Source organism: Erpetoichthys calabaricus, chromosome 10 (genome assembly GCF_900747795.2).
Source record: "Erpetoichthys calabaricus chromosome 10, fErpCal1.3, whole genome shotgun sequence".
NCBI lineage: Eukaryota > Metazoa > Chordata > Cladistia > Polypteriformes > Polypteridae > Erpetoichthys > Erpetoichthys calabaricus.
In genome coordinates, this window is record NC_041403.2 from 170143191 (window position 1) to 170169220 (window position 26030).

Here is a 26030-nt window from a genome sequence, read left to right on the forward strand (position 1 = left end):
TGAGAGCCGAGCTTCTAACTGCAGGTCAATAAAGACGAACTCGGCAAAGCGCAGCCTGGGATGGTGGGATGAAGTCAGGCCTGGCACCGAGTCAGCGAGGGCCTTTGTGGTGTCCTGTCGGGAAGTGCGAGCGGCCACGGGCACCGGCGTCTCGCCCTCAAATTACAACTCGCGCCCTCCGCTGGAAATCAAACTGCGTCCCAGTGCAGCAAATGGCGTCACCTTGACTGCAAAATGTTAGGAGATTTGGTGGGGCCACCAGACACCCTTTATGGCAGAGGACGTGACAAAATGTCTGCTGAGGCTTCTCAGGTAAGGAAGACGAGTGTTAAGGTGAGGTCGCCATCAGAGAAGGGGGACGAGATCAGCACCTGTGAAGAGGAATTTCAGCAGACCATCGGGTCTGACACTAGAGGGCAGTGCAGTCAGGTGTGCCATCACTAGAGGGCAGTGTAGTCAGGTGTGCCATCACTAGAGGGCAGTGCAGTCAGGTGTGCCATCACTAGAGGGCAGTGTAGTCAGACACTAGAGGGCAGTGTAGTCAGGTGTGCCATCACTAGAGGGCAGTGTAGTCAGACACTAGAGGGCAGTGCAGTCAGGTGTGCCATCACTAGAGGGCAGTGTAGTCAGGTGTGCCATCATTAGAGGGCAGTGTAGTCAGACACTAGAGGGCAGTGCAGTCAGGTGTGCCATCACTAGAGGGCAGTGTAGTCAGACACTAGAGGGCAGTGTAGTCAGGTGTGCCATCATTAGAGGGCAGTGTAGTCAGGTGTGCCATCATTAGAGGGCAGTGTAGTCAGACACTAGAGGGCAGTGTAGTCAGGTGTGCCATCATTAGAGGGCAGTGTAGTCAGACACTAGAGGGCAGTGTAGTCAGGTGTGCCATCATTAGAGGGCAGTGTAGTCAGACACTAGAGGGCAGTGTAGTCAGGTGTGCCATCATTAGAGGGCAGTGTAGTCAGACACTAGAGGGCAGTGTAGTCAGGTGTGCCATCATTAGAGGGCAGTGTAGTCAGACACTAGAGGGCAGTGCAGTCAGGTGTGCCATCACTAGAGGGCAGTGTAGTCAGACACTAGAGGGCAGTGTAGTCAGGTGTGCCATCACTAGAGGGCAGTGTAGTCAGACACTAGAGGGCAGTGCAGTCAGGTGTGCCATCACTAGAGGGCAGTGTAGTCAGACACTAGAGGGCAGTGTAGTCAGGTGTGCCATCACTAGAGGGCAGTGTAGTCAGACACTAGAGGGCAGTGCAGTCAGGTGTGCCATCACTAGAGGGCAGTGTAGTCAGGTGTGCCATCATTAGAGGGCAGTGTAGTCAGACACTAGAGGGCAGTGCAGTCAGGTGTGCCATCACTAGAGGGCAGTGTAGTCAGACACTAGAGGGCAGTGTAGTCAGGTGTGCCATCACTAGAGGGCAGTGTAGTCAGGTGTGCCATCATTAGAGGGCAGTGTAGTCAGACACTAGAGGGCAGTGCAGTCAGGTGTGCCATCACTAGAGGGCAGTGTAGTCAGGTGTGCCATCACTAGAGGGCAGTGTAGTCAGACACTAGAGGGCAGTGTAGTCAGGTGTGCCATCATTAGAGGGCAGTGTAGTCAGGTGTGCCATCATTAGAGGGCAGTGTAGTCAGACACTAGAGGGCAGTGCAGTCAGGTGTGCCATCACTAGAGGGCAGTGTAGTCAGGTGTGCCATCACTAGAGGGCAGTGTAGTCAGACACTAGAGGGCAGTGCAGTCAGGTGTGCCATCATTAGAGGGCAGTGTAGTCAGGTGTGCCATCACTAGAGGGCAGTGAAGTCAGACACTAGAGGGCAGTGTAGTCAGGTGTGCCATCACTAGAGGGCAGTGCAGTCAGGTGTGCCATCACTAGAGGGCAGTGCAGTCAGACACTAGAGGGCAGTGCAGTCAGGTGTGCCATCACTAGAGGGCAGTACAGTCAGGTGTGCCATCACTAGAGGGCAGTGCAGTCAGACACTAGAGGGCAGTGCAGTCAGGTGTGCCATCACTAGAGGGCAGTACAGTCAGGTGTGCCATCACTAGAGGGCAGTGCAGTCAGGTGTGCCATCACTAGAGGGCAGTGTAGTCAGGTGTGCCATCACTGGAGGGCAGTGTAGTCAGACACTAGAGGGCAGTGTAGTCAGGTGTGCCATCACTAGAGGGCAGTGCAGTCAGGTGTGCCATCACTAGAGGGCAGTGCAGTCAGGTGTGCCATCACTAGAGGGCAGTGTAGTCCGACACTAGAGGGCAGTGTAGTCCGACACTAGAGGGCAGTGTAGTCAGGTGTGCCATCACTAGAGGGCAGTGTAGTCAGACACTAGAGGGCAGTGTAGTCAGGTGTGCCATCACTAGAGGGCAGTGCAGTCAGGTGTGCCATCAGTGGCACTGCTCAGACACTAGAGGGGGACACCATCAGTGGGGCTGGAAGGTGGCAGCTGGCGGTCTGTTGATTGGCGCTTGCGGGTGAGAATTTCCTGACTCTGTAAATTAATCGAAGTTGGCCTAAACTGAGTAAGGTCTGGCACCAATCTGCCGTCATTTTTTGTCACACAGGATTGTCATCATGTGGTGCCCATGTTGTGTGTGCTGTAGATCACACCGTTCACTGTCCCTAATTTTAGACTCCGCTCAGTTATCTTAATATTTTTATAGAGTGATATCTTTAGAACGAGTAGTGCCGTATTCTAAAGAGGGCACAGGCTGGAGGACAGACCCTGCCAACACAGCATGGCCGGGCAGCACAGGCCTGCAGGGCCCTCCGGGGTGGGTGTCCGCTGCTGGCCAAGTCCGTTAGTCTGGGTGTGTCCTTAGGGGTCCTGTCTTGGATTGGCTGACAGCGCTGGCCAACATGAGGCCTTCTGGGACGAGGCGAGTGGGTGGGGCCGCAGTGAAGGAGCTGACCAACGGGCGCCGTGCATGGCAGCCACAGGAGGAGACGTCCGAGTGTGTGAGCCCCGCGCTGACCAGCCGCTGCCAGTCTCAGCGATGTACCCTCGTTCCTCCAGTAAGAGTTTATTACCCTCATGACATCCACTTCATTATCAAGATGAGGTGCCAGTCGCTGGTGGCAGGGTGGGTCAGATGTGCTTCATCATCTTTGGCTGGTGGGTTCAGTTTCCCGTCGGTCGCGTGCTCTTTATCTTTGGTGATGTTCTCCTTCAGCTCGGGTGCACGATGACGTCAGATGGCACAGGGCTCCTCCCACGTGTCCCACCTTCAGCTGGTCCCACAGTCACATCTCAGTCTGAGTTTAGTTCTCCTTGCTGATTGGCAGTGGGCTGCTGCCCATTACAGAGGAGGACTGGACCAGCATCCTGACCGCTCACTGGGCTCCTTATTGGATCCAGTTTGGTGATACTGGGACTTGCAGTTGCCAACCAGCATGTGACACGTCACCTCTTTCTGGTGCCCTGATGCTCTCCCTATGTGAACTCCATTGTAGGGCTGTGTGGTCCCCAATAGCTCCGCATGTGCCAATCAACATACAGCAATCTGCCATCCTCATCACCTAAAATGTCATCAGGCCATAATTGTCATACAGGAAAAAGTCTTAATAAAGAGAGAGTGACGTGCAAGGCACTATATAAGAAATGCAGACATGAAATGCAGTATGTAGTGTTAGAAGGGCACTACGCGGGCAGACGTGTCACCCTAAAGGTCCTCTTGGTGCCTGCTGATGGACGTGTAACCCGTCGCCACGATTAGTAAGCACGACGAGCAAAGCTGACCCTTCATTACCTGAAAGATCTCAGAACTAAAGATGGCGGCGTGGACATCCTTGGGTGGGTAATGCGGGTGACGCCGCTGATGAAGAAGGTGCCAGTGTTCGACACACAGGTGGCCCAAATCAGCAGCCTCAGTTATTCAAATATTTTTAATCCAGTAAAGTAAAAGAATCAAAAAAAATGTCCAAAGATAGGAGGAGGAGCATTTGGCCCTGGCAGTGCCCGTTAGGAGCAAATGGAATGAAATGATGAAAGACTGGCTGGTGCCAGCTGTGCCACAGCTGCTTCGCTTGGGGACCTGTGTGGCATTGGCATGGAGGTGAGCTGAACTGCTGGCGGGTATTCCTGCCTGTGCCCGCTGTCCTGCCCTGCCAAACTGAGAGGGGTCAGAAGTACAGTGGGCTTTATTTGGTTTGCCCCCTCGCTTCATGCCTGCCCCTCGAGGCAGTGCCAGCGTCCAGAGGGTCCCGTTGGCTCAGAGACCTCCAAGCGGATGCCCGCCTGGCACCTTTGCTTTTCATGTTTTTTTGTGCTTACATTGCAGGCCCCCAGAAGCCGATGTGTGACCTCGATGGCGACTGACCGAAGTGCCCGTAGGCTCGCTGCCCCTCGGACTCCGAGACTCTTTGGACCGTCGGGATTCTCTTTCATCGTACAGAACACGGGGGGCCGCTGGTGGAAGTTCATCTGCATGTTTCAGGAAGAAAGCTGCTGGGGGCGCAAACCCCAAACAAATGAGGACACCGAGGTGCCATGTGACCAGTTTGGTTTGTGCCACCCAGTGAACTGTAGGGCAGGCTGAGGGCGAACCCCGTCGGGAGCTTCTGTGTGGACTGTGGTGTGTCCCCCCCCCGCCGCCATGTCTAAATATACTATGAAGAAGTGTGTGTGTGTGTGTGTGTGTGTGACGCTGGCCTCTCGGTGCTCTTTGGTGAGTGGCGCGGGTTGGCAGATGCCCATTTTGTTTTAACGCCCGCTGCCCTCTCGTTTTTTTATTTGTATTTTTTTCTTTCGCGGAGCCCCCCCTGGACTCGCACTTCTTTGGCCCCCCTTCACATCGCCAGGGACGGCGGGGGTCCATTTTTTTGTACTGACCTGTGGGCTGCTGCTCATTTTCCACCCCAGAAGTCACCGGTGGGTGGCACATTTGTGGGTTTGATTTTTGTGGGAAGCCCACCTCTTGCATGTCCTCTGTTCCTGGAGAGGAGGCCGTGGACCTCCTGGGTGGTCCTTCAGCGAGTGGTCAATGTCATAATTGGCAAAGTGGGCACCTTCCTGCCAGCACACCCTGTGCCTCGGAGACATGTTGGCGTGTGGCAGCAAGCGGGTCACCTTGGCGGGTTTGGGTTTCTTCAGGGCGAGCGTAAATGTGGAGCGCGGGTGGTCCGAGTAGAGACCTGCTGCCCACGTTAGCCATGATGTGCTCCTCGTAATGTGCTGGCACCTTAAGAGTTGGCTCAAGGGATGGGTGTGCTGGCATGCTGTCCAGGTCTCGTTCCTGCCTTGAGATCGGTGCCCCCTGGCCAGGCCTGACCAGGAGAAGGTGGCAGCAGCAGACTGGTGAACAGATGGAGACAGGTCTGCCCAAGTCTTCCTTTTGCTTTGTGCTGATGGAGTGAAGGCTGCAGGCCGGGTACACTCGCCAGGGCCACACGCCATTGTCCTTGAGCCTTTGGGGGCACAGCACAGTTTTGCCACCCTGAGTGGTCTTTGTCTGGAGGGCTCTGTTCATTTTCTAGTGCTGTGTCTGTCGGGGGCTCGAGATGAACACTCGGAATGCCAAACGGCTGGCACCCCTCCAATGCTGGCATGTGCTCATCTTTCTATTTTGCCAATAAAGGGGGTCATTTTGCTCGACTTCTCCCTGCATCTGTAATGGCCGACACCCTACTGCCCAGGGGCTTGAATACTCCTCACACTTTATAAGGGTGGGCACTGAGGAAATGCCAATGGGTGGGTGTGTGGAGGTGGGCGTTGGGCACTGGGCCGGATTGTTTTCCTCCTCTTCATTTTCTTCTTATCTGGGGGTCACTTCACACAGAGGGGAGACGACACAACTGCAGACCCAACGCCACGTCCGTACCGTATGAGAATCGCCCATGCCCGCGAGTTGCCAGTCCTGTGCCCGCCGACCCCACATAGCCTTGGGCTGAATAGACCCCTAGTGCTCAGCACAGTCGCCGTCGAGCTGCTGAAGTGACTGGCAGACCACCTGCCCACACGTGAGCCCCCCCGGTCCCCTCTTCATTCTGGCCAATGGGTGAGGAGCGGAGGCGGGTCTTCAGCTCACTTGCCTCACCCACTGGCCATTGCTGATGTGGCGCCTTTCACGTCTGCTGTATGGTGGCTTCTCCCTTAAAGGGGTCACGCGCCCTTCATGTTTGTTAGATGGCACCTTGCCTGCCCCTCTCTCTCTTACTGTTGTGCCTCAGGTGCCAGTGCTGTGCCTTTGCTCTCAGTCTTCTGTCCTTTATAGCGCCTTTCACACCTTTCTCTCTCTCTGCCTTCCCGTGCAGACAACACGTCACCACCATTGGGGGTCTCAATGCCACTCGTGCAACTCCACGTTGGTCATTGGGACCCCCTCTAGAGCTGCTCATTCCTCCTGCACGACAGAAGGCGGTGGGCACCGCGGCGTCTCGTCTCCGCTGGGGACACAGAGGCGCCATAAATGCTGTCACGCTGCCTAATTTTAAAATGTCGAGCGTCGGACGGCCGCCTGCCGGTGACACACACGAGCAGAAATGTCACCACGACTGAGGGGTCAAGTCGGAGGGGAGGGGGGGCACTTGTGAGGCTGAAAGTCTGTCTGAGGGGCTCAACTCTGACGTTCTGAGGGTCTCTGACGGAGCCTGGCACTGCCACCTCAGGGTGTGGTCTTCCTAAGACTGAGGTCACATGACGCCGATGGCTTCACAATGCCCTTCCAGCTTGTCACCAACGTGTTGGGGTAGCGGTGGGATGGCGAGCAGATGTTGCCGTTGGCTCCACCCGGGGGTCTCCTCCTCGCCCTCTTTGATGTGAGGAGCTCCACGCTCAGGGTGGCCACGGTGGGCGCCTTGTACCGAGTGCCCATTGCCTTGACTGGACAGGACTGACCCTTCAGGTTTCCCAGTTTGGACAGAAACGTCCCGACAACACAACAGCGGTGGGCTGAGAGCTGAGCAGGACGGTCCCATGGGGTCCGGCGCAGCGGAGACGTGTCACCACCCTGGCATCGGGAGGAGCTGAGTGAAAGGCGCTAGAAGGTGACAACGTGCACATCTCGCCGCTCATTTGTCCACTCCCAGACTGAGGGCGCTGGCCCCCCGGTGTCCCTCCCCAGGAGTCCCCTTTCTGAAGGCTTGTTGTTATTTTAGGATTTCTGGGGTCGATGATCTCAAATCTGCTCAGTGGTCCGTTTAAAGAAAGACGAAGAAAAGTGAGGCGGCACTTGGGCTCACCTTGGCATCCTTCTGGGCCTGCAGCATGGGCATAATGAAAAGACATGGCACTCGGCAGGGCATCTGCTAGGGCGCATCGTGGGCTCACCTCACGCTGTGATGGACTCACGTCAGAGGGGGTGAAGCAGGGCTGTACCCATCATGCCAGCTCATCGAGGGCTGCAGCCTGGCGTTCGTTACAAAAGGCCACAAGCACTGAAGACTGACGATGGTGCAGAGCAGTAGTGGGAGGAGCCAGCGTGGTGCTGGGCGGGGCCGGGGGCGGAGCCTTGCATCTGCCAGTTCACTTCAGTGTATCTCTTGGCCCGCCCATCATATGACTGCTGCTTGTTTACAGTTGCTAGGCAGCACCAAGGTGGGCAGGGCTGGGGCGGAGCCTGGAGTCTGCCAGTTTAGTTTTATAGGAGTGGCAAAGGCAGAGACGCGGACTGAATGACATCAGGCGATGACACACATGTCACGAGCCGCGTCACTAAACAGAGTAACGAGGCAGGACGGGCGTGACCCCCACCTTAAAGTTGCCATTTATTGATGTCACAGGTCGTCGTCCCCATGCCCCCTGTGCCCCGCGCCTGCATTAACTCTGCGTTTGTATCTTGGACGAGGTGAACAGCACAAGGCCACTTCAAGTGGCGACGACCTTCACGTGTGACAACTGCTAGGTGACGTGTGACTTAATGGTGGCGCCCGTTGCCAACGTGAAAACTGAAAATCGTGTGTGCAGCCCTCACGCCCGTCCTCATCTCTGTGTGCCACTCGCCAGGAGGTGACGTTTTCTGGGTTGTCACCTGTTTTTGTGACAGTGATTCGAGTTTCCGACTTGTCGACTTTATTTTAATGCGATTTCATGACGTCGTGTTGTGACGGTCCTCGGTCCCCCGTTGCTAGGCCACACCCCCTCATCGACGTTCCACTTTGGGCTTTGTCAGGTGTGAGCCGCCATCTGCGTCACATGACCAGCCAAAGACGGCAGCCGTGCGTCACCAGAGGGGGTCTGCAGAGGAGCCACCAGAAATGTGGGCGCCCTTCGGTGGTCCGTCACCAACTTGACAAGAGTGGACGTCCGGTGGGCTCTAAAGGCTCCTTTGTTCTCCAGCTGCCCCCCCCCCCCCCCATGTGTGTTTAATCAAAACTCAATTAGCGGGCTGCGGAGCCCCCCAGTCCAGGTTAGGGGGGATGACGAAACCCGCCGCCCCTAATTGGTTCAGCATGGGGGCCGTCGAGAGCCGCTGCGTGTGATGAATCGCTTCCTGTGTTAAAGGTTCTCCGAGGTACAGAAGCCCCCCCACCGCCGGCCCCTCGCAGCGCTGACGTCACCCTCCTTACGGGGGGGGCATCAACTACGGTGGCTAGGGGGTCCCTGGGGATGCTGGCCGCCCCCTCCTGTGCCCACCCGTCCCCTGTTCCTCCCTGCTGTGGTCACCCACCTCAACTTCTGAGCAGGCGTCGGGTACAAGTGCCCGTTCTCCTCGACGCCCGCCATGTTGGCTGACAGAATTCCGTGCCCCCCACACAGGCTCGGGTCACATTTCTGATGGGTGTGTCGGGGTCCGCGTGTGCGCTTGGCTCTGCGCTACGCGACGGTCGATAAGCAGCACCAGGCAGCCTCGACATTGGCGCTGCCACTCAGGATCCCAGGGGGCATCGGCTGCGCTCATCTGACTCCCAGCGGTCTGAAGCCTGAACCTGTCAGATGACGACGGAGGTGACCTTTGGGGACGAGGCCCCTGGGAGACCACTTTAGATGTGCAATGCCTCCAGGTGACTGAGTTGGCCCGCTTTCCAGGCGGAGACTTCCTGCACACCCCCTGTGCCCCTCTGCCCATATTTATTTCCATCGGGTGGCCTTTTCTAATATTGGCATTGCCAGTTTTGGGGAGTGCCAAGCCTGCTCCCCCCCCCCCCACAAATGTGGTTGGTCATCATACCAGCAGTGAGTGTGCCAAGCAGGGCACCACAGAAGCCCATACTTGTCTGTGCCAGCAGTGAGTTTCCACCCACCCTGGTTCAAATAAAATGGCGTGCCTTGTTGCTTTTACTGTCACCACATTGGCATTCCTGGAGCAGCGGGCAGTGCTGGCGCCCCACTTTGTAAAGCCAGCCAGTCTCAATATTTCATGGCTCAAACGCTGGCACCATGTTGCTAGTGAAGAACAGCTCCATTATGGGCACGGTGGTCCAGTGCCCGTCCTCTCCATGTCTGGTGACTTGGGGGTCTTTAATAATTTAATACTAAGAAGAATTCTTTCTCACTCCTCAAAGTGCTCAGGGTTAAGGGCGCAACAGAGCAGAGTCCCTATTGGCATCGTACGGGATTCAAACTGGCATCCTTCCGATTGCCAGTGCAGATCCCTAGCCTCAGCCAACCACGGTCAACCCCAGCCTCAAAGCCGCTGCCAACGTGTCCTCATTGCTTCTGCTCACATAAAATGTTGGCACCCTGGTCATTTGGCCTTGGCACTGCCCTTTCTCAGAGCCCTCTTATTGCCAGTCCAGATGCCCAGTTGACGGATGTGGGTGTCCTCCAAGAGGTTTGACCCCTTGAACCTGCCGAAGCATAATGAGGGACGGGGTGGATGGGCGCGTCTCCCTTCTGCCCATGCGGCTTTTGGCCTGTTTGGATTTGGTGCCCCAGACGCAGGGTCATGAGGAGGGTGTGCCCGTCTGCACAAATGAGGGCGTCACCTTCCTGCAGGGTGGTCTTTACAGTGCTGGGGTTCCGCCCTTTACCATTTCCAGGCCCCTGTCACCACCAGGCGGTGCCACCCACAGGCTGCCCTGATACACAGCAGTGCCCCCTAGTGGCCTCATCTTCTTTAGCAGCAGGCCTGATGAGTGGGGTGGCATGAAGCCCCTGGCTCGTGACCCCGCCAACGCATATTTAGTTCTGCTCTTCACAGACTGAGCATGAACTTTCTGGGTGGAGACGGCGGACACATCTCACAAAGCTCAAGTTGGCATCTTGAACAGCCCACCGGGTGGCACACTCGGATGCCTGCTTTCTTTAAGCTTTCATTGGTCTGCTGAGCCCCCAGGGGTCCACCCTACCATCATGAACGGGTTCCAGAGTGACCCCCGGGTGATAGTTGGATGGACATCATCATCGTGGTCATTGGTGCCCATGGCAGTGACTTTGATCAGCCTGAGCACCGTCGACGGCCGCACTTCTGTCTTCTGGGTTCGTCTCACACGATGGCCCTGGGGGGCTCGCTGGCCGTCACCTCCAGGTGATGCCAGGCCCTCGGAGCTCCAGCGGGAGAATCGAAATTCACCAAAGACCACCGATGTGGGGCGGCCGCTCGACACATGTACCTTAACAAGGTGTGACCATCTGTGGCATGACATGCGGCCCCCCCATGTGGTGGACATTTTCCAGGCCCACCTTGCTCTCATTTCCTGGCTGTGAAAACACGTTGGCTTCCTCCGTCCCTCACGCTTCGTCTCCCGGCCCACCCAGCGGCCATTCAAGGAGACGCCCTGAGGCAGGTGGGGCCTCTCGGAGGTCTGCAGGGTGGGCCTCCAGTTCCACGCAGTAGAAGGGATGGCAGGCCAGGTGGGCAGTGATGGGTGACCTTTAGATGATCACAAGAAACAAAGCGGAGGTCCACAGCAGCAAGGCAGCCCACAACACGGGTCTTAGAAGGGGCTCCTCACAACCTCGGACCCCAAGCAGTGCCAACTTCTAAAGCGTCATGTAGGCGACAGGGGCTTTGTGGAGAGCTCAGGGTCCAAACAGGCGGCCCACCAGAGAGCAGCCCAGACAACGAAGAATAAACCGAATCTGAGCCAGCGGGGGGCCGAGCAGCCAAAATGAAGGGGGCCTCCTCCTCCTCCTCCTCGTTCTTGCTGTTATCGAGGTTGTGTACGCTGTAAACTGGGGACCCCAACAAGAGGTTTGTGGGGACAGGAGATGAGGGGCAGATGAAGGTCTGGGGTCCCAACTGGCTGCCAAAAAGTAAAAGCAAAGAAAAGCTAAAGTGGCCGAATATCAGGGTCTGACGAAGCTCCTCAGGCAGGTCCTTCCTCCTCCTCCTCCTCGGCCCCCAAAGGTACAAAGACTTGTGGTGGTCTCGCTCTTTAGAGAGAGTGAGTGCAGGCTGGAGGTGACGTCCCTTGTCCTCTGGGGTGCCCCCCCCCCCTCACTCCACAGGTTACAGTATGGTGTGCCAGCTGGCCGGGCACTCAACTAGGCCTCAGGTGGACCCCCCCCTCCCCCCTCCCACCTTGGGCGCAGTGTAAAAAAAAATCAAACTTAATGAGCGAAAAGATCCAAAAACCCCAAACACAGAAAGAAGTCCCAAAGGAGGGGTGCAGAATGGCTGGCCGGGACCCCCAAAACAAACGGGGACGAGGAACTCAAATCGGCTAAAAGCGCCAAACCGAACGCGCGGGCGAACTTCAACTGAAGACGCAGGAAAGACGAAAAGAAGCGAAGGGCGGAGCTTCTGACGAAACCCACTGCTGGCCCCGCCTCCTTGGGCACCACGTGATGGGGGCAGGGCTGGTCAACAACGGCAGCTGCCAACACATGGCACTTAAACCACGGCACCACCTCTGTGCCACCCCAGTGCCCATGCAGTCCCGTGCCAGTTTGCTGCTTCTGCCTTGTTTTGTTCAGACATCGCGTTGTTTTCGAGATTCCAGCGTGCCCTTGAGTGTGACCCTCAGTCAGCGCCATCCGATACCCTGCCCTCCTCAAACTGGCAATGCAGAACCGAGGGGGTCTCTGAGGAGTCGGGCAGCCGCAGCTCAGCCCTTGGTGGGACACGCCGGTTAATGAGGATGGCACGGGCACTCGGGGTCTTCCTGTCAATAATGCAGGCTGGCAAGGGATCTCCAGTGTCACCTGTCACCGTGCGGCCCCTTGGGGGGGCTTCAGTTTATGGCATCGATCTTCTTGAGGTGAGGCTTTGTGGTGTGGGGGGGGTGGGCCGTTGGGAAATTCACTCGACTCTCGCTGTCAGCAGACACCCGAGCTGCCAGTTAAAGGCCGTGGCGCAGTCCGAGTGTGTGTGTCGGTGTGTGTGTGCCAGTCCTCCTCCTCCTCCTCCTCCTCATGTCAGCCGTTTAGTTCTCAGTCCCAGCCACTCCTGTTTATAAAGCGTTCTGCCAGCGACCCCCACCCCCCCCCCCATTCAGGTCCCAGTACCATCTGACTGGAGGTGGCATCATGTCGGGCACATGTAAAGAGAAAGGAGCCATCAGCCTTTGGTTCAGGGGGGTCTCTGGAGTGCTGGGCAGTCTTGAGCTCCATTAAGATGGTTCTGCGACTGGCAGCAGAACCACCATGAGTACTTGGCAAGCACTAGCAGATGATGCCAGTGGGCACAGATAAGGAGGTGCCCCCACTTGGCAGATAATACCATCTGACCACCTGATCTGGCACCACTGAGGGCTTCGACGGGGTCAGCTGTGACGTAAAGAGTGGGCGTGGCATCCGCTGCTGCGGAGGAGGAGGCGGAGCCTTGAGGAGCGTCTGTGGAATCAGCTGTGAGGTATAAAGAGGGCGGGGTCTTGAGGTGCCAATCATCTGTTACAAAGTGGGCTGATGCCCCCTCCAGTGGTCAGCATATGCCCACCATAGTGCTGCCTGTGCACTGAGCAGTATGCCCACCTGTTCTCTTCTGTTCCTACAGACGGGTCCTACGCCCACCACACCCGACCTGCCATCCCCTCTGATCTCGATGCCCGCCAGCACCATGGATGACGGTGTCCTGTTCTCTGCTGACAGACTGCCACCATCTGTCCTGGCCATCGATCGTAAATCAGCGCTTGTTATTAGCGGGTCACACTTGCCAGTCTGCTGAGTGCCAGTTTTGAAGAGGGACAACAATGGAGGTGGCACTGTTTCTATGGTAACATGTCCATTCTGAAATCCCACCTATCAGCTCTGACTGACATCACCCGTACTCCACCCAAGCCCCGCCTCCAAGTCATCGTCAGTCAACCAGTAGGCATCCTTGGAAGAGAAGAACAGACCCCCGATGTGACTGATGGGGGCACCGGGTGGCCTCGACTGGTCAGGGGACTTTCATCAGGACCAGTGGGTCCTCAATATCGTCCTGACGGTGACTGTAATTGTTAGGGCAGAAGAGCTGACCGGCGTACGTGAGGTCCTCCTCATGCAGACCACCAAGACCCTGGCCATGGCGAGAACAGACGCGAGACCAGCGGCCAACTCCAATGTGCCCCCCAATTCAAAGGAGCAGTTGGGGTCCCCTGGCCTGATCCCCTTCAGTCTTTCCTCCTCAAGTCAGTCCTGCCCCCCAGCGGGTCACGGCGCACATCATGGCGCTATATAATAATAATCTGACCCCCGGTGTCTGTGCCATGTGTGCCCGAGGTCTGCGGCCCGCCGTGAGGATTTCCATTTCTGCAGCGCGGCCTTCACTTCGGTTCATAAATCGACTTTCTGTATTCTGAGCCGGGGGTCTCTGAGGACCACCGCGCCGGCCAGGAGGTTCGGGTCTCAGACCCCCATTTCCGACTCCCTCGATGGGCCTACTCCTGTTACGTGGCCTGTCCCCGCTGGCCTTGATGTCACTGCCATCGATCCTGATCAGTGACGTCCTCGTCATGGAGGATGTGCCCTCCTGTAGTAACGGGTCGGTCCCATCATAGTGGGGTCTGTGAGCCCCCCGTGAGCCCTGGTGATTTCAGCCATTTTAACCCCCGACGGCGACTTACCGTTCATCTTCATGGCACAGACAGCCCCCCATTGGCATGTGGCGAGGGCCTGGCACCGCTGGGTGGCACCACGACAGACAAAGAGAGACACAGTGACAGACGCCAGGCTTACTTAGCATTAGCATTTTTATTCTCTTTTTCTGTTGCATAGGAAATGAAGATTTTGCTTCCAGTAATTGAATTTTCGTAATGTGAGAAGGTCGCTAACACGAATGGCTGACTAGAAGATTTAAAGGAATCCACACCAGCTCAAAAAAAAAAGAACAACCAAATAAAGAGAAGAGGAAGAGGAGGAGGAAGAGGAGGAATTACAGAAAACCTGGAGTATGAGATGAGTGATCCTCAATCAAAGATGGGAGGCGCTGGTCACAAACGGCGATGACTCGGTGACGTGACGTGACGTGAAATCGAGGCACAAGGTTCATTTTATTCTTTTTATTCTTTTTATTTTTTTTGACTTCTATTTGTATCCAAAGGAGATCACAACAAAAAAAAACAGGCGCACAGAGAAATGTGGAGGAGGTCCAGGGGGGCGCATGCCTGGTGTGAAGGGCGGTGGGTGGACGCTGGCGCGGCATTAAGGGGCACCTCCTCGCATCGCGTCTCTCCGCTCCCACATCGTGATTGTCCCAAAGTGACAAGAGAGAAAGAAAAGGAAAACTGGGAGACGGTGAGGAAGGGCATTCACGGAGGGCGCGACCGGGCACACGTGGGCATCAGGTGGTAAACGGGGGCCCACACAAGTCAAAGCCGGGACTTTCAGGAACACACGCGCTCGTGTCGGCCATCTTGGGCAAGTCCACACATCGAGATGGCGAAATTTGAAATCAACGGCCGAAGACCTCGAAGGGGAATGGAAAGTGGGGCGAGAGGCGTACAGAGCACAGAGCCCCTTGAATTGGGCATGTGCGCCCGCCTCGGCGGGCGGCGCTAACTCGTGCAGACGCTCTTCCGAGACCCTCGATACAGTAACGCGTAGGAAATAAAACTAGGCACTTGAGAAACACCGAGGCCTCACCCCCGGAGGCCGCACCGGTCCTCGTGTGGCACGGACGTGGGCAGCCAGCCAGGCGCCCCCTTGGTAAACCGCTCGGCGAGGGATTGTCGGTTTGCATAGAGGAAGTGGGGTGGACAAGAAGGTGCCGGAAACCGTAAGGTCAAAGGGCGAATTTGAGCGGAGGTCAGATTGTCTTGTTCTGCGTACCCGACGGCCAATCAGCATGCAAACGACTCTGAGGCGCCCGCAGGAGCTAAAGTGCGCGTGGCATCCAGCAGCTCCCAAAATCTTTGGTCCAACCTCCTCGCCGCCACGCAGGAGGGTGGAATGTGATTGGCCTTCAAAAGCTGCCGTCGTCGGAGTGTTGGAGACGTTCACGGAGGACGGCCGCGTGGACCTCGACCCCCCGGCACAGAATCTGCAGCTTGGGAGGATTTGGGGGGATTTGCATGAATTTTCTAACCACCTGGATCTGCCAGTCGGCGGGGGGGGCGCAGTGCCACTTTGAAGCTCAAAAGGCCGCTTTGATGTCTGCCCGGTGGTGGTCCCCAATTGTATTTCTGTAAGGGCAGGGAGTGCAGGTGCTCGGTGGGCCTCGCCCAATCGATGGTGCCCCCCCCACGACCGCTGAGCTCACATCTGCCATCGATTAGCGGGACATCGGCTTGCCGAGGAGGTGACTCTTAGTCCGCGAATGGCGTCCACCCCTCCAGAGATCATGGAGAGAAAGCAAAGGGTGAAGATGGTCTACAAACACAGGCGGGCACACAACGATATCAGAGTATAGAGAAGAAGAGGAGGGCAGCGCCCGCTGAGCGCCAGGGAGACAAATCAAAGGCAAAGAAGGAGTCCGACTCGGGACAAAGCAATCGTGAAGAAGAAGAAGAAGAAGAAGAAGCATGCAGAGTAACATCTCGAGGGTATCGTACATCAACAGACAGATAAAATCTCTCTCTATATATCTGTATATTTCTAGTGTACGGAGGACTGAGAAGAGAGCGAGATTATAATACAGAAGGTCACAGGCACTACATTTGTTTCTTTCTTTAATATATACTGTAGATTTATATATCAGGTAATATGCTGGTTTTTTTTCCCATATAATTCATTCTGTCCTAAAGCTGGCTTCATAAACATCGACCAAAAAAGAAGGCAAAGACTGTTAACACAAAATAGTATCGCTATAGTTACTCATGTGGGTACGGCGGCGCGCCCGCGAGAGCCCACGAGAGCCCGTATGCATACGCGGTATCAATAGGCAACGATTAGTGCATAGTTCTCATGCAGATAAAAGACGTCCGTCCGGAAGCAGAGTGGCGAGGCCCATCCGTCGTGCCGCCTTTGCCAGCCTGTATTAGCACCATGGGATGGCATTCGAGGGTCCGCTGCAGTGCCACCCGCAGATTCACCAAAGCGCAAACGAACGGGCGTACATACGTGCTCTTGTCCGAAGTCGGTCGGTGCCACTTGTGCGCCGTTTCTCCTTCTTTTTACGGATTCCTTTCTTCCTTTAGATTTGCGCAATCAAGGCTGCGTAGCCATTTGCAGAAAATCAAAAACGGTTAAATACGTCAGACATGCACGGACTTCGAGAGAAACAAAGAAAGAAATCGGCTTAAACTACCACCCCGTTCCAGAAAACGACTTCGACGCCCTGTGTGTCCTTCCGGCCTGCGCCCAAATGCCCGCTCGACGAGCGCTCGCCCGCCGGTCCTCAGTCACGGACTCGCCGTCCATTGTCCTCACAAGGCCACTAAAGTACGTTATTTAAGGCCGACGGGCAGAATGGACCCACCCTGTGATGGCGGCCCTTTGGCATTCGACAAGATGGCCTCCGTTGGCACCCGCGTGTGGTGACTCGCAGCCGACTCGGACGCGAGACTTCAGTCCATTTGGGGTCACCTCAAGCACAAACCCAGCGAGCCATCAGGAAGTTCTCGCTGCCCGCTCTCAGCCCCCGGCCTGCGTTTTTGCTTTTTGTATTAAAGGGGTGAACCTTGGAAGGATATTTGGGGGTCTTGGGAAACGGACAGAGCTGCTGGGGAATTTCAAAGAATTCGACTGCCACCAGTCGACGTGGAGTTTCTGAGCGAATCGGTGACATCTGGACATGAGAAGCTGACAAGCTGACGGTGACGCCGTTCCTCCTTTCCAGTCCGCTGATCTGATCTCCCTCTCCTCATCTAACGTCCTGCTCTCTGCCTCACAAACTCCTCAGACGAGACTCGACGCACGTGTGGCCGACTTTAAACACGGAGGACGCACTTTGAGCCTTCGTCAAATGACAAGACGCGTCTGACAGGACGACTGGCCCGAGCCGCGCTGAGGTGGTCCGCCTATCTAAACTGGCCGTCAACCCCAAGTACGTGGACTGTGCCAGCACTTAGTGAAGCCCGCGGTGCTCGAGTTCATCAAACCGATGTCCTGTTTCAGTGTCCGTGTGGGCCGACACTTGGCCGCCTGCCTGACTGGACGTGCGCTTTAGCTGATGGTATTTGGCCGTTTCTGAGGGGTCATCCACCTCCATGGTCAGCATTGAGGCTAACGTGGGACATCCCAAGTCACCGAGGTGTAGTCTGCCACCCGACAAGCTACAAACAAAACCTCAGAACCTGTCATGGCAGCAGGTGCTCAACATGAGGGCCTCCTCCATGTCTGCGTGACATCAGGTCATCGTCTGTCTGCGAGTCTGAGGGCAAATCTCAAAGCGTCTACTTTATCAAGACGTCAACTGGACAGGCAGCCACAGGGGACCCTATCATCGTCATCATCGTCCTCCTCCACCGGGGGCACCAGAGGGTTTAGCTCAACTCAATCGATGCTCCACTCAGTCGTTGGCGACGACCGCGGGTCCGGTTACCTTTAGGGTCAGCTGGTGGTCTCAGCAGGTAATTGAGGAGGTCTGTGGCGTGAGGAACACATTGGATGGCACCGAGCCCTAATGCTGCTTCTGTGTCCTACAAACACGAGAACCTGCCAGGAGACAATGCAGCAGAAATGGGGGTCCACCTTCTAGCAGAGCTCATGGCGACTCCAAAGCACATCCTGATCTCGTCTGCCTCGTTTGGCAGGAATGGAAAGAAAAGAAAGAAAAAGAAAGAAAAAGAAAGAAAGAAAGAAAGAAAGAAAGAAAGAAAGATGTACATTAGTTTAATTTTTTTAGGAGAGAAGATGGAGAAAGCAGGGGTCTTCACAAGACCCTGAGTTTGTGGATTGTGGTGGACAGCAGTGAGACCCCTTATTAGGCAAGTGCCCGGATGACGGCCAACGTTCAGTCTAAGAGTCCCACCGTATCTTCTCAGAACCCCAGAACTTTGTGGGGTCCGCGCTTTACAGATAAGGGCCAGAGGGGTCAACTTTGAACTTAAACTGACTTGAGTTCATCCAACTTCAATGTTTTCATAAAGACGTCACAGCCCCGGTCAGGCCACAGACCACCACAGGTCCAAGTCATCTGTGATACCAACGCATGGTGGCGTCAGTGGGCTACATGTGAAGAGCGGGCGGGACGCTGTAGTGATGCCAGTGGTGTGACCCTGTAAACCAAAGGAGACCTTTAATACAAGAAGGAAATCCACAATGTTATATGTGTCTGTATTTGGAGAGATAGAAAGATAGAGAGATAAAGAGAGATAGAGGGAGAGAAAGATAGAGAGATAAAGAGAGACGGAGAGATGTTTGTTGTTTTTTTCTTTCTTGTTTTCCTCAATGCTACAAAACTCCTCATATTAAACAGGACAGTTTTCTTTCTTTCTTTCTTTCTTTCTTTCTTTCTTTCTTTCTTTCTTTCTTTCTTTCTTTCTTTCTTTCTTTCTTTCTTTCTTTCTTTCTTTCTTTCTTTCTTTCTTTCTTATCATTCTCGTTATTTCTGTCGTGTATGCAGCGGACTGTAACAGCTCAGCACCAGTGGTCCGTTGTCTCGGTGGGTTTTGTGTCCCTCGTCCTCCTCCTCGAGTCCTCGCTGCTTTGCTCTTGTGGTGTTTTCTCACTGGAAGCTGCGGTTTATTTCTTTAATTCTTTCTCCGTCTCACTGCCAATAAGTGATTTGATTTCTAGTGCACAATTTGTCAGAAAGTAAAGCCCAGCTAAGTGCTAAGAGGACGTTCAATGGCACACAGCACAACAGACGGCCACGCGAGACACGTCGGGGACAATCATGTGAGCACCACTGGGACGAGTCCCCGAGGAAAATAAAGAGAAGAAGGACGCGCTCCTATATATGTATGTGTGTGTGTAGAGATGTGCAGGTCTTGGACGTGAAGTGCAGGCCCACCGGTGTGTCTATGGAGACAGATCTGGACATTAGATACAGTGTATGCTATATTCTATCTAATGTGAGAGACTTCAATAGACACACACACATGTAGAGACGTGTGCACACTCTTATGTGCGTTTCTTCTGTGCAGCCCGATACGCGACTGTGTGTGTGTGTGTGTGGATGACAAGTGAGACACAGAGCCGCACGACGTCGAGATATCGCGGGTACGGACCGTCTCCACACACACACACACACACGAGTGGGCTCATCGGCGCTCGTCTTTTGCGCTCAGTTTGGATGTTTGTTTTGTTTTTTTCCCCAAATGTTCGATTTTTCTCGGCCTGTGATTGTGAGATTCCAGAACGGTTTTCTTCATTTAAGGCTTGCTCGTGACCAAAAAAAAAACAGAAAATCAAAAACAGAAACCCCAACCAAACCAAGTTGTGCACACACAGTAATTAAAAAAAATAAGAATCACAATTCGAACAATATTTCAAAAATCGTCAAGGATTCAGCTCAGTGTCCCACAGTCAGACTGCTCTGCTAAGACGAGTGTCCCAAACAACGAGAAGAAAGTAATAAAAACAAACCAACGACACGACACGACACTTCTAGTCAAGTGCAGCACTGACTTTGGTCAAAACAAAACAACAAAACAACAAACGGAACAAATGCCAAGTTCTACGGGAGTCAAAGCACATTTTGCATATTTTCTTGTTTCAGGGGAAAACCAAAATAAAGAACCCAAATCCAAAGAGGAAGACTCCAATTATTCTTCTTTTTTCTTTTCTTTTTGTTTTTTAAATGCAGCAACATCTACAAACACGGACTCACTAGCAGCTACGGAGCTCAGGCACGCACTCGCATCTACGGGACGACACTCCTAGTCTACCTGCGCACGACTCACGGGGGTCCAAACTTTACTAAGGTGTTAAAAACCACAACAGCGGACATCAAAGTCGCATTATTAGTTTTTTTTTTTTCTTTTAAAAAACTTTACAATATTTTACTCTCCAATTTGCTACACTAAGGGGAAGATAATAATGACAACAACAACAATAATAATTATAATAATAATAATAATAACAACAACAATAATAATAATAATAATAATAATAATTAAAAAAGAAATTCTCCACATAGGAAATTGTGCAACAAGTTAGCACATAATTACTCTCCAGGGCAAGGCACATTGATGCGGAATAACTGCTTCGTGCAATTCAAGAACATAAAAAAAAATATTGATTTCATTTATTTTAAGGGGAACAGATAGAGGAGCCGGGGGTCTTCGCAAGGCCCCCCGCTCGCTGATTGTAGAGGACAGCAGTAAGAAGCCCTTTCTCTGCGGGCCAAACAAGTCGCGTTTAACGGCAAGTGCCTGGATTCGGGTTTACCATATCGTGTCTACATTTAGTCTACTTGCGCTATATAAAATTAGTCACTACCACTACGACATGCACATTATTCTGCTTGTTTTTTTTTTTTTGTCTTTTCTTCCCAACTGACCACCCATCGAGCCGATCAGAAAGTCTAAATATACGAATAATACAAGAAAGAAAACAAAAAGCGTCTGCAGGTAAAGGTACTGAAGTGCTGCGCTCTGGCAAACTCGTTTGTCTTTCTGTTTTTTTGCACTGCTTTGGGGGTCTACTTCTGAAGCCCAACCCCCTGATAAAATCAAACCTGGACAGACCCCCCCCCCCCCCCCCCCCCCCCCCACGCCAGGCCTCACCACTTACATTGCATGTCATCTTCTGGTGCAGGCCGTGCGTCTTTGACCCCAGACCAGACTTCGGCCTCCTGCCGACTACGCTTTCCATGTTTTTAAGGGATACACAAGCAAATCATAAAACATCGATCAGAGCAAAACAGAACGTTCTCAAAAGGCTATTCTTTCTTTCTTTCTTTCTTTCTTTCTTTCTTTTTTCCACCCCGATATTTTAGAGTCCTGGGGTTTAAAAAAGGACTTGGAAAAAAAAAAAAAAAGTCCAAAAAATATTTTGTTTTTGTTTTTTTTGTTTTTTTACAAACTCTATCTTATGAGGATATTCATCCGTCCAATTCAATTGCACTTTACTCAGTTCCCAAACTCAATGGATTGCTTTTTCTCCTCCTCATCTGAAGACGTGTTCGATACAAAAACACAGCGCACTTCTCTTGGCTTCTACTGGGGACGAGTGCTTCGAGCCTGTCCTCCATGGTGCGTGAGGGTGCGCACGCGGGCACCTGGCGGGCGGTGGTACTCGTCAACTTCCAGGCAGGCGCGCTGTCGCTTCGTTCGCTCCCGGTGGACTTCACCCAGACATGCATGCACACATCCGCAGGGCTCCACGCATGTATGTATGTATGTGTGTATGTACGTGCGTGTGTCGAAGTGGGCTTCAGGAGGGGGCACCTTCACCTCACCAGGCCAGGGTCTCTTGATGTTCTCCGGACGTCAGCGTTGAAACACTTAGGCTCGCCTCGGGGACTGCGGGCGGTGGCTCAGGAGCCTAAATATTTCATCGTTGCGACGAGGCCCTCACCTGCCGCGCACACAGAGAGAACAGCAGTTTAGTCAAACCTGGACTCGGGGTCCTGGACCCCTCCCCCCCGGGTCAAGCAAGGGTCCTGATTCTCCCATTTGCAAATCCATGGGGGCAAAGACCAAGTCCGTGACGTGCAGGCGCTCTTCAGCCAGGTAGTTCTGCGCGCCGCTCTCTATGCTCCCGAAAGGTGGGGCGCGTGTTGTGCAGCATCGATGGGTTGGTGGTGGTCTTGAGCGTGTGATCCTCATGCCTCCTCCTCCTCCTCCTCCCCCAGCAGGGAGACGAGCCCTCTTCGTCCTCTCCTTCCTGTCACAGTGCCGGCTACGGGTCAAGTGGTCTGTCTGGTGGGTGGTGGGAGACGCTCGCCTTTAACCCAGGTACCACTGCGGAAAGAAGACAAGAGAGAAGACACCCATCAGGACTTACCACTGCCGTGGTGCTGTCACGTACAGACCAAGACCCAACCCCACCGCTTTGGCCGAATTTTAAACAGACCCGTCACCCTAGCCAACCAAACAGATACACGGGATGTGGTGGTCTAACCTAACGTCATCTCCTCCCTCAGTTCAACCCAAGCTGGAGCCAATCCAGACAGCACGGGGTGAACAGTAGGAACCGGGCAACTCACTTCAAGGATGAGGGAAAAGCCCACCCTGAAACGGGGAGAACAGGCGACAGCCAGCCAGGGCGCAGGGCACTTGTGTTGTTTCCCATTTTCTACCAAATATTCATTCAGAATCGTCCACTGCTTATGAAGCATCTTGAGCCTGGGAAAGGCGCTATATAAATACAATCATTCTTATTCTTATTCTTAACTGACTGCAGACTCATTTACTCCTTTTTGGTATCTCGTGACATCAGAGATGCTCGGACACTGATATGGGCTGGCTGGGCAGACTTTAATTCTTTACATTTATATAGCGCTCTTCTCACTACTCAAAGCGCTCAGCAGTTGCAGGTTAAGAGCCCAACAGAGCAGAGTCCCTATTGGCATTTACGAGATTCGAACCGGCGACCTTCCGATTGCCAGTGCAGATCCCGAGCCTCAGAGCCAGCACTCCGCCTTTGTAAGGACCCACATATTAAAACAACAAGACACACGTCAGAGAATCTGCTGACCAGATAGTGTCCTGCGACCCAATAAGGAAAACATCGAGCTCAGAAAGGCTTAGCATACGGTGAAATAGAAACGCGTGAGTCCAGCTGACCGACTGACCGACCGGCCGGCAGCACATCGACACTCACTGGGGCCGCCCTGGAGAGACGACCGGAGAGGAAAGGCACTAACTACAGTTAAATGGATGAGTACACTGGCACTGTCCTGTGCACTCCATTTGTCACCTACAGTAACACACAGCAGGCTGCCAGTCACCGAGGACACTGCAGATAGAGGAACATTAAGGGAGAGCACTTTATAATGAAGAAGGCCAGATAAGTAGGCAGACTTACAAAAGGGTGGGCGCTATACAATACACAGAAACGGAAAACGTCTACCTCTACATCTAGTATTATAGATGGATACATGAAAGTAACAGTAGCAGGAGTCGTCCTGTTCCACATACACAGTCCATTGAAACTGTCCCCAGTATGCAGTACGTCGACGCACACCAGGACCATTAATGGACAGAACACAGATACTGCATGATGGAGGTGGTGGTCTTGTTCCAGACTCACTGAAGTTCTTACTCGCAAGTCTGACTAACATGCAACACGTCATTGTGGACAGATGAACAGATGGGAAAGGCGCTATATAGGAGACAGATGGATTGATAGATGGGCGGCATGGTGGCGCAGTGGGTAGCACTGCTGCCTCGCAGTTGGGAGATCTGGGGACCTGGGTTTTCTTCCTGGGTCCTCCCTGCGTGGAGTTTGCATGTTCTCCCCGTGTCTGCGTGAGTTTCCTCCCACAGTCCAGAGACATGCAGGTTAGGTGGATTGGCGATTCTAAATTGGCCCTGGTGTGTGCTTGGTGTCTGGGTGTGTTTGTGTGTGTCCTGCGGTGGGTTGGCACCCTGCTCGGGATTGGTTCCTGCCTTGTGCCCTGTGTTGGCTGGGATTGGCTCCAGCAGACCCCCGTGACCCTGTGTTCGGATTCAGTGGGTTGGAAAATGGATGGATTGATAGATGTGATGTTTACTAGACAGTAGATACTCTGTAGATGGACAGACAGACAGACAGACATAATACTGAGGTCACCGACAGGACACTTGCACTTCAGAGTACTGTCAGCATAGACGGACATGACAGGCACTATATCATCATCACCAAATAAAAATCAGTAGCAGTAGCGCCTTGAAATACTCTGCTAGTCCCCAACTTAGACGGGGGCTGGGGGGCTCTATTTCAGATTCTCAAACATTAAGAAAGGCACTCAAACAGGGGGTCTTTTTTAAAGAAAACAAACTTGAGCTTTTTGCTAATTTAAGCCCACTTTCGCGTCGGTAAAGTGCGCACGTTTGTCAGATAACGACGGTTGGGGGCTTCGTGGACTCCGGTCCCACTTTTCAAAGTTTCCTTTCGGGCGGTGCGCGCGTTTGGCCTGACGGCCCTGGCACTGCTGGCCGGCGGACGCGAGCGGCTCTATTATGTTGCACGATCGAGCACCGTGCTGCGGGCCGAAAGAAATAAATACATAAAGAAAAATCGGTGCGGAAAGATAAAATGTCAGAGAGCGCTGAGCTGGAGGGTGTGTGGAGCTCACCGAGCGCCCGGCCGGCGAGTTGAGCCTTAAGTGTCTCTCTAATCCTCCTCGAGATCGCCTTTATTGATTGCTCTGGTCTATTGTTCCCCTTTTCACCCCCCACCTTTCTCTGCTTCCCCTTCCCTCCCCTTCAAGTTCAAGTTCATCCTGGTGTTACATCATGTCTGGTTGCCCTTAGCAACCAGACAGCCCTAGACGTGACTGTCATTAGCAAGAAACTGCCCCGCTCCCCGCCCACTTGTGACGTCGGCAATGGACTGAGCCGAATTTACGAGCGCACGCTGCGGGCTCCACTGGCTCGCGTGCCCGCGCGTTTAATTGATCGGCGCCTTGCTGAAAGTCACACAATGGCTTCTTTATTGCGCTTGATACCGCACTACACTGGTCGTGGTCGGACCGCTTTGTACTGAGAAAAGCGACAAAGTAAAAAAAAAAAAAAAGAAAGACGGGGCGCACGGGAGAGCCCGCCTGCCAATTCGATCCAACCCCACTGCGCGCACCTTTTGTTATTTCCCGAGCTTGGCGTTTAAGGAACAGTTTGTCATCTTAGGGGAGTTCTGGTTAGAGACGGCCAAACAAAACGAAAAAAAAAACCCCCAAAGCCTAGAGAAGTCAGGTGCACGCAGGCCGTCGGGTGTCCCCTGCATTGCGGGCCGGAGGCTCTGCGGCGGGGCTCAGGACGCGCTCGCCTCGCCATGCCGCGCCGCTCGAAGGTTACTTTTTAATCAATACGACTTGCTGACTCGGGACTTTCTTTGCAGCGCAGTGCAGCTCCTCGGTGTCTTTGTCTGTTTCTCCACTGAGCCTTTTCAAGTCGCTCTTTGCTTTTCTTTTCTTTTCCCTCCTGTCCTGAGATGACTTTTAGCTGAGATCTGCAGACCCCCGCCGCGAGCCCCACCAGCCCGGGCCGACGAGCTCACATGGCAGCCAGACAGACGACGGGCCCCTAGTAGAAGCCCACCCCGCTCCGCTCAGGTGTCCAGTTTACATGTTTCACACTTTACTACATACCCCAGAGATGGGGCTTCTGTCTTTTTAGTGGTCTTTGGTCCTCTAATTAAGGGTTAAGGTGACCACATCTCTGCTGACATTCCGCCCTTTGATCTGAATTGTCCTGATTCACCTCACGAGGTAGAAGCACATAACAAACAAGAGAAATTTGAAATGTTCACATCAGTTTCAAATCTAAATATTCTCAGTTGTCATAGAAACGTGTTATTTGTCACCCTGTGATGGGGGTCCACAGAGGGCTTGTACAGGATCAAAGATCAATTGGTAATCACTGATCTAGAAATAGTCTAAAACGATACCCAACATACTTTGGTTTGAAATTTGCCATTTTTAACCTTCTTAGAGGGAGAGGACCACCAGGAAAGACTCAAATACCAAATAAATGATCATCAACCTCCAAATAGTGTGAAATGGCCCCCCACAGGCCCATATTACCGATCCCCATTACTTCGATGGAGTAACTTTGACCCCCCTCATGAACCCTTGGGGTCAGTTGATGCACAACATCAAGTCCCCCCCCCCCCCCTTATCATTTTTTTCTGAAGACACCTATTGATTTTCTCCATCATTAGGGTGTCACTTTCTGCAGAAAATATTCTCCAAAAATAGCCTAGAAAGGAGTTTTTATCTTTTGGGGTCAAAAAATGGGGGGAAACCCAAAGAGCTTGACGTCTTGCCAAACCAGACG

The 26030-nt window shown here is 53.6% G+C and overlaps 2 protein-coding genes across 2 annotated transcripts in view; one reads left to right on the forward strand and one right to left on the reverse strand.

The window, feature by feature from the left end:
* The window catches only part of tm2d1 (TM2 domain containing 1), a 48755-nt gene extending 44154 nt beyond the window's left edge, over positions 1-4601 (forward strand). The window contains exon 7 of the mRNA XM_028812486.2: positions 4262-4601. The gene's annotated coding sequence lies outside the window, so the exon portion shown is untranslated. The remainder of the gene's footprint in view (positions 1-4261) is intronic.
* A 15668-nt stretch (positions 4602-20269) lies between these two features.
* The window catches only part of nfia (nuclear factor I/A), a 293924-nt gene continuing 288163 nt past the window's right edge, over positions 20270-26030 (reverse strand). The window contains 1 exon segment of the mRNA XM_051933185.1: positions 20270-22013. Within this exon segment, the coding sequence (XP_051789145.1) occupies positions 21999-22013 (15 nt within the window). The 3' untranslated portion in view covers positions 20270-21998.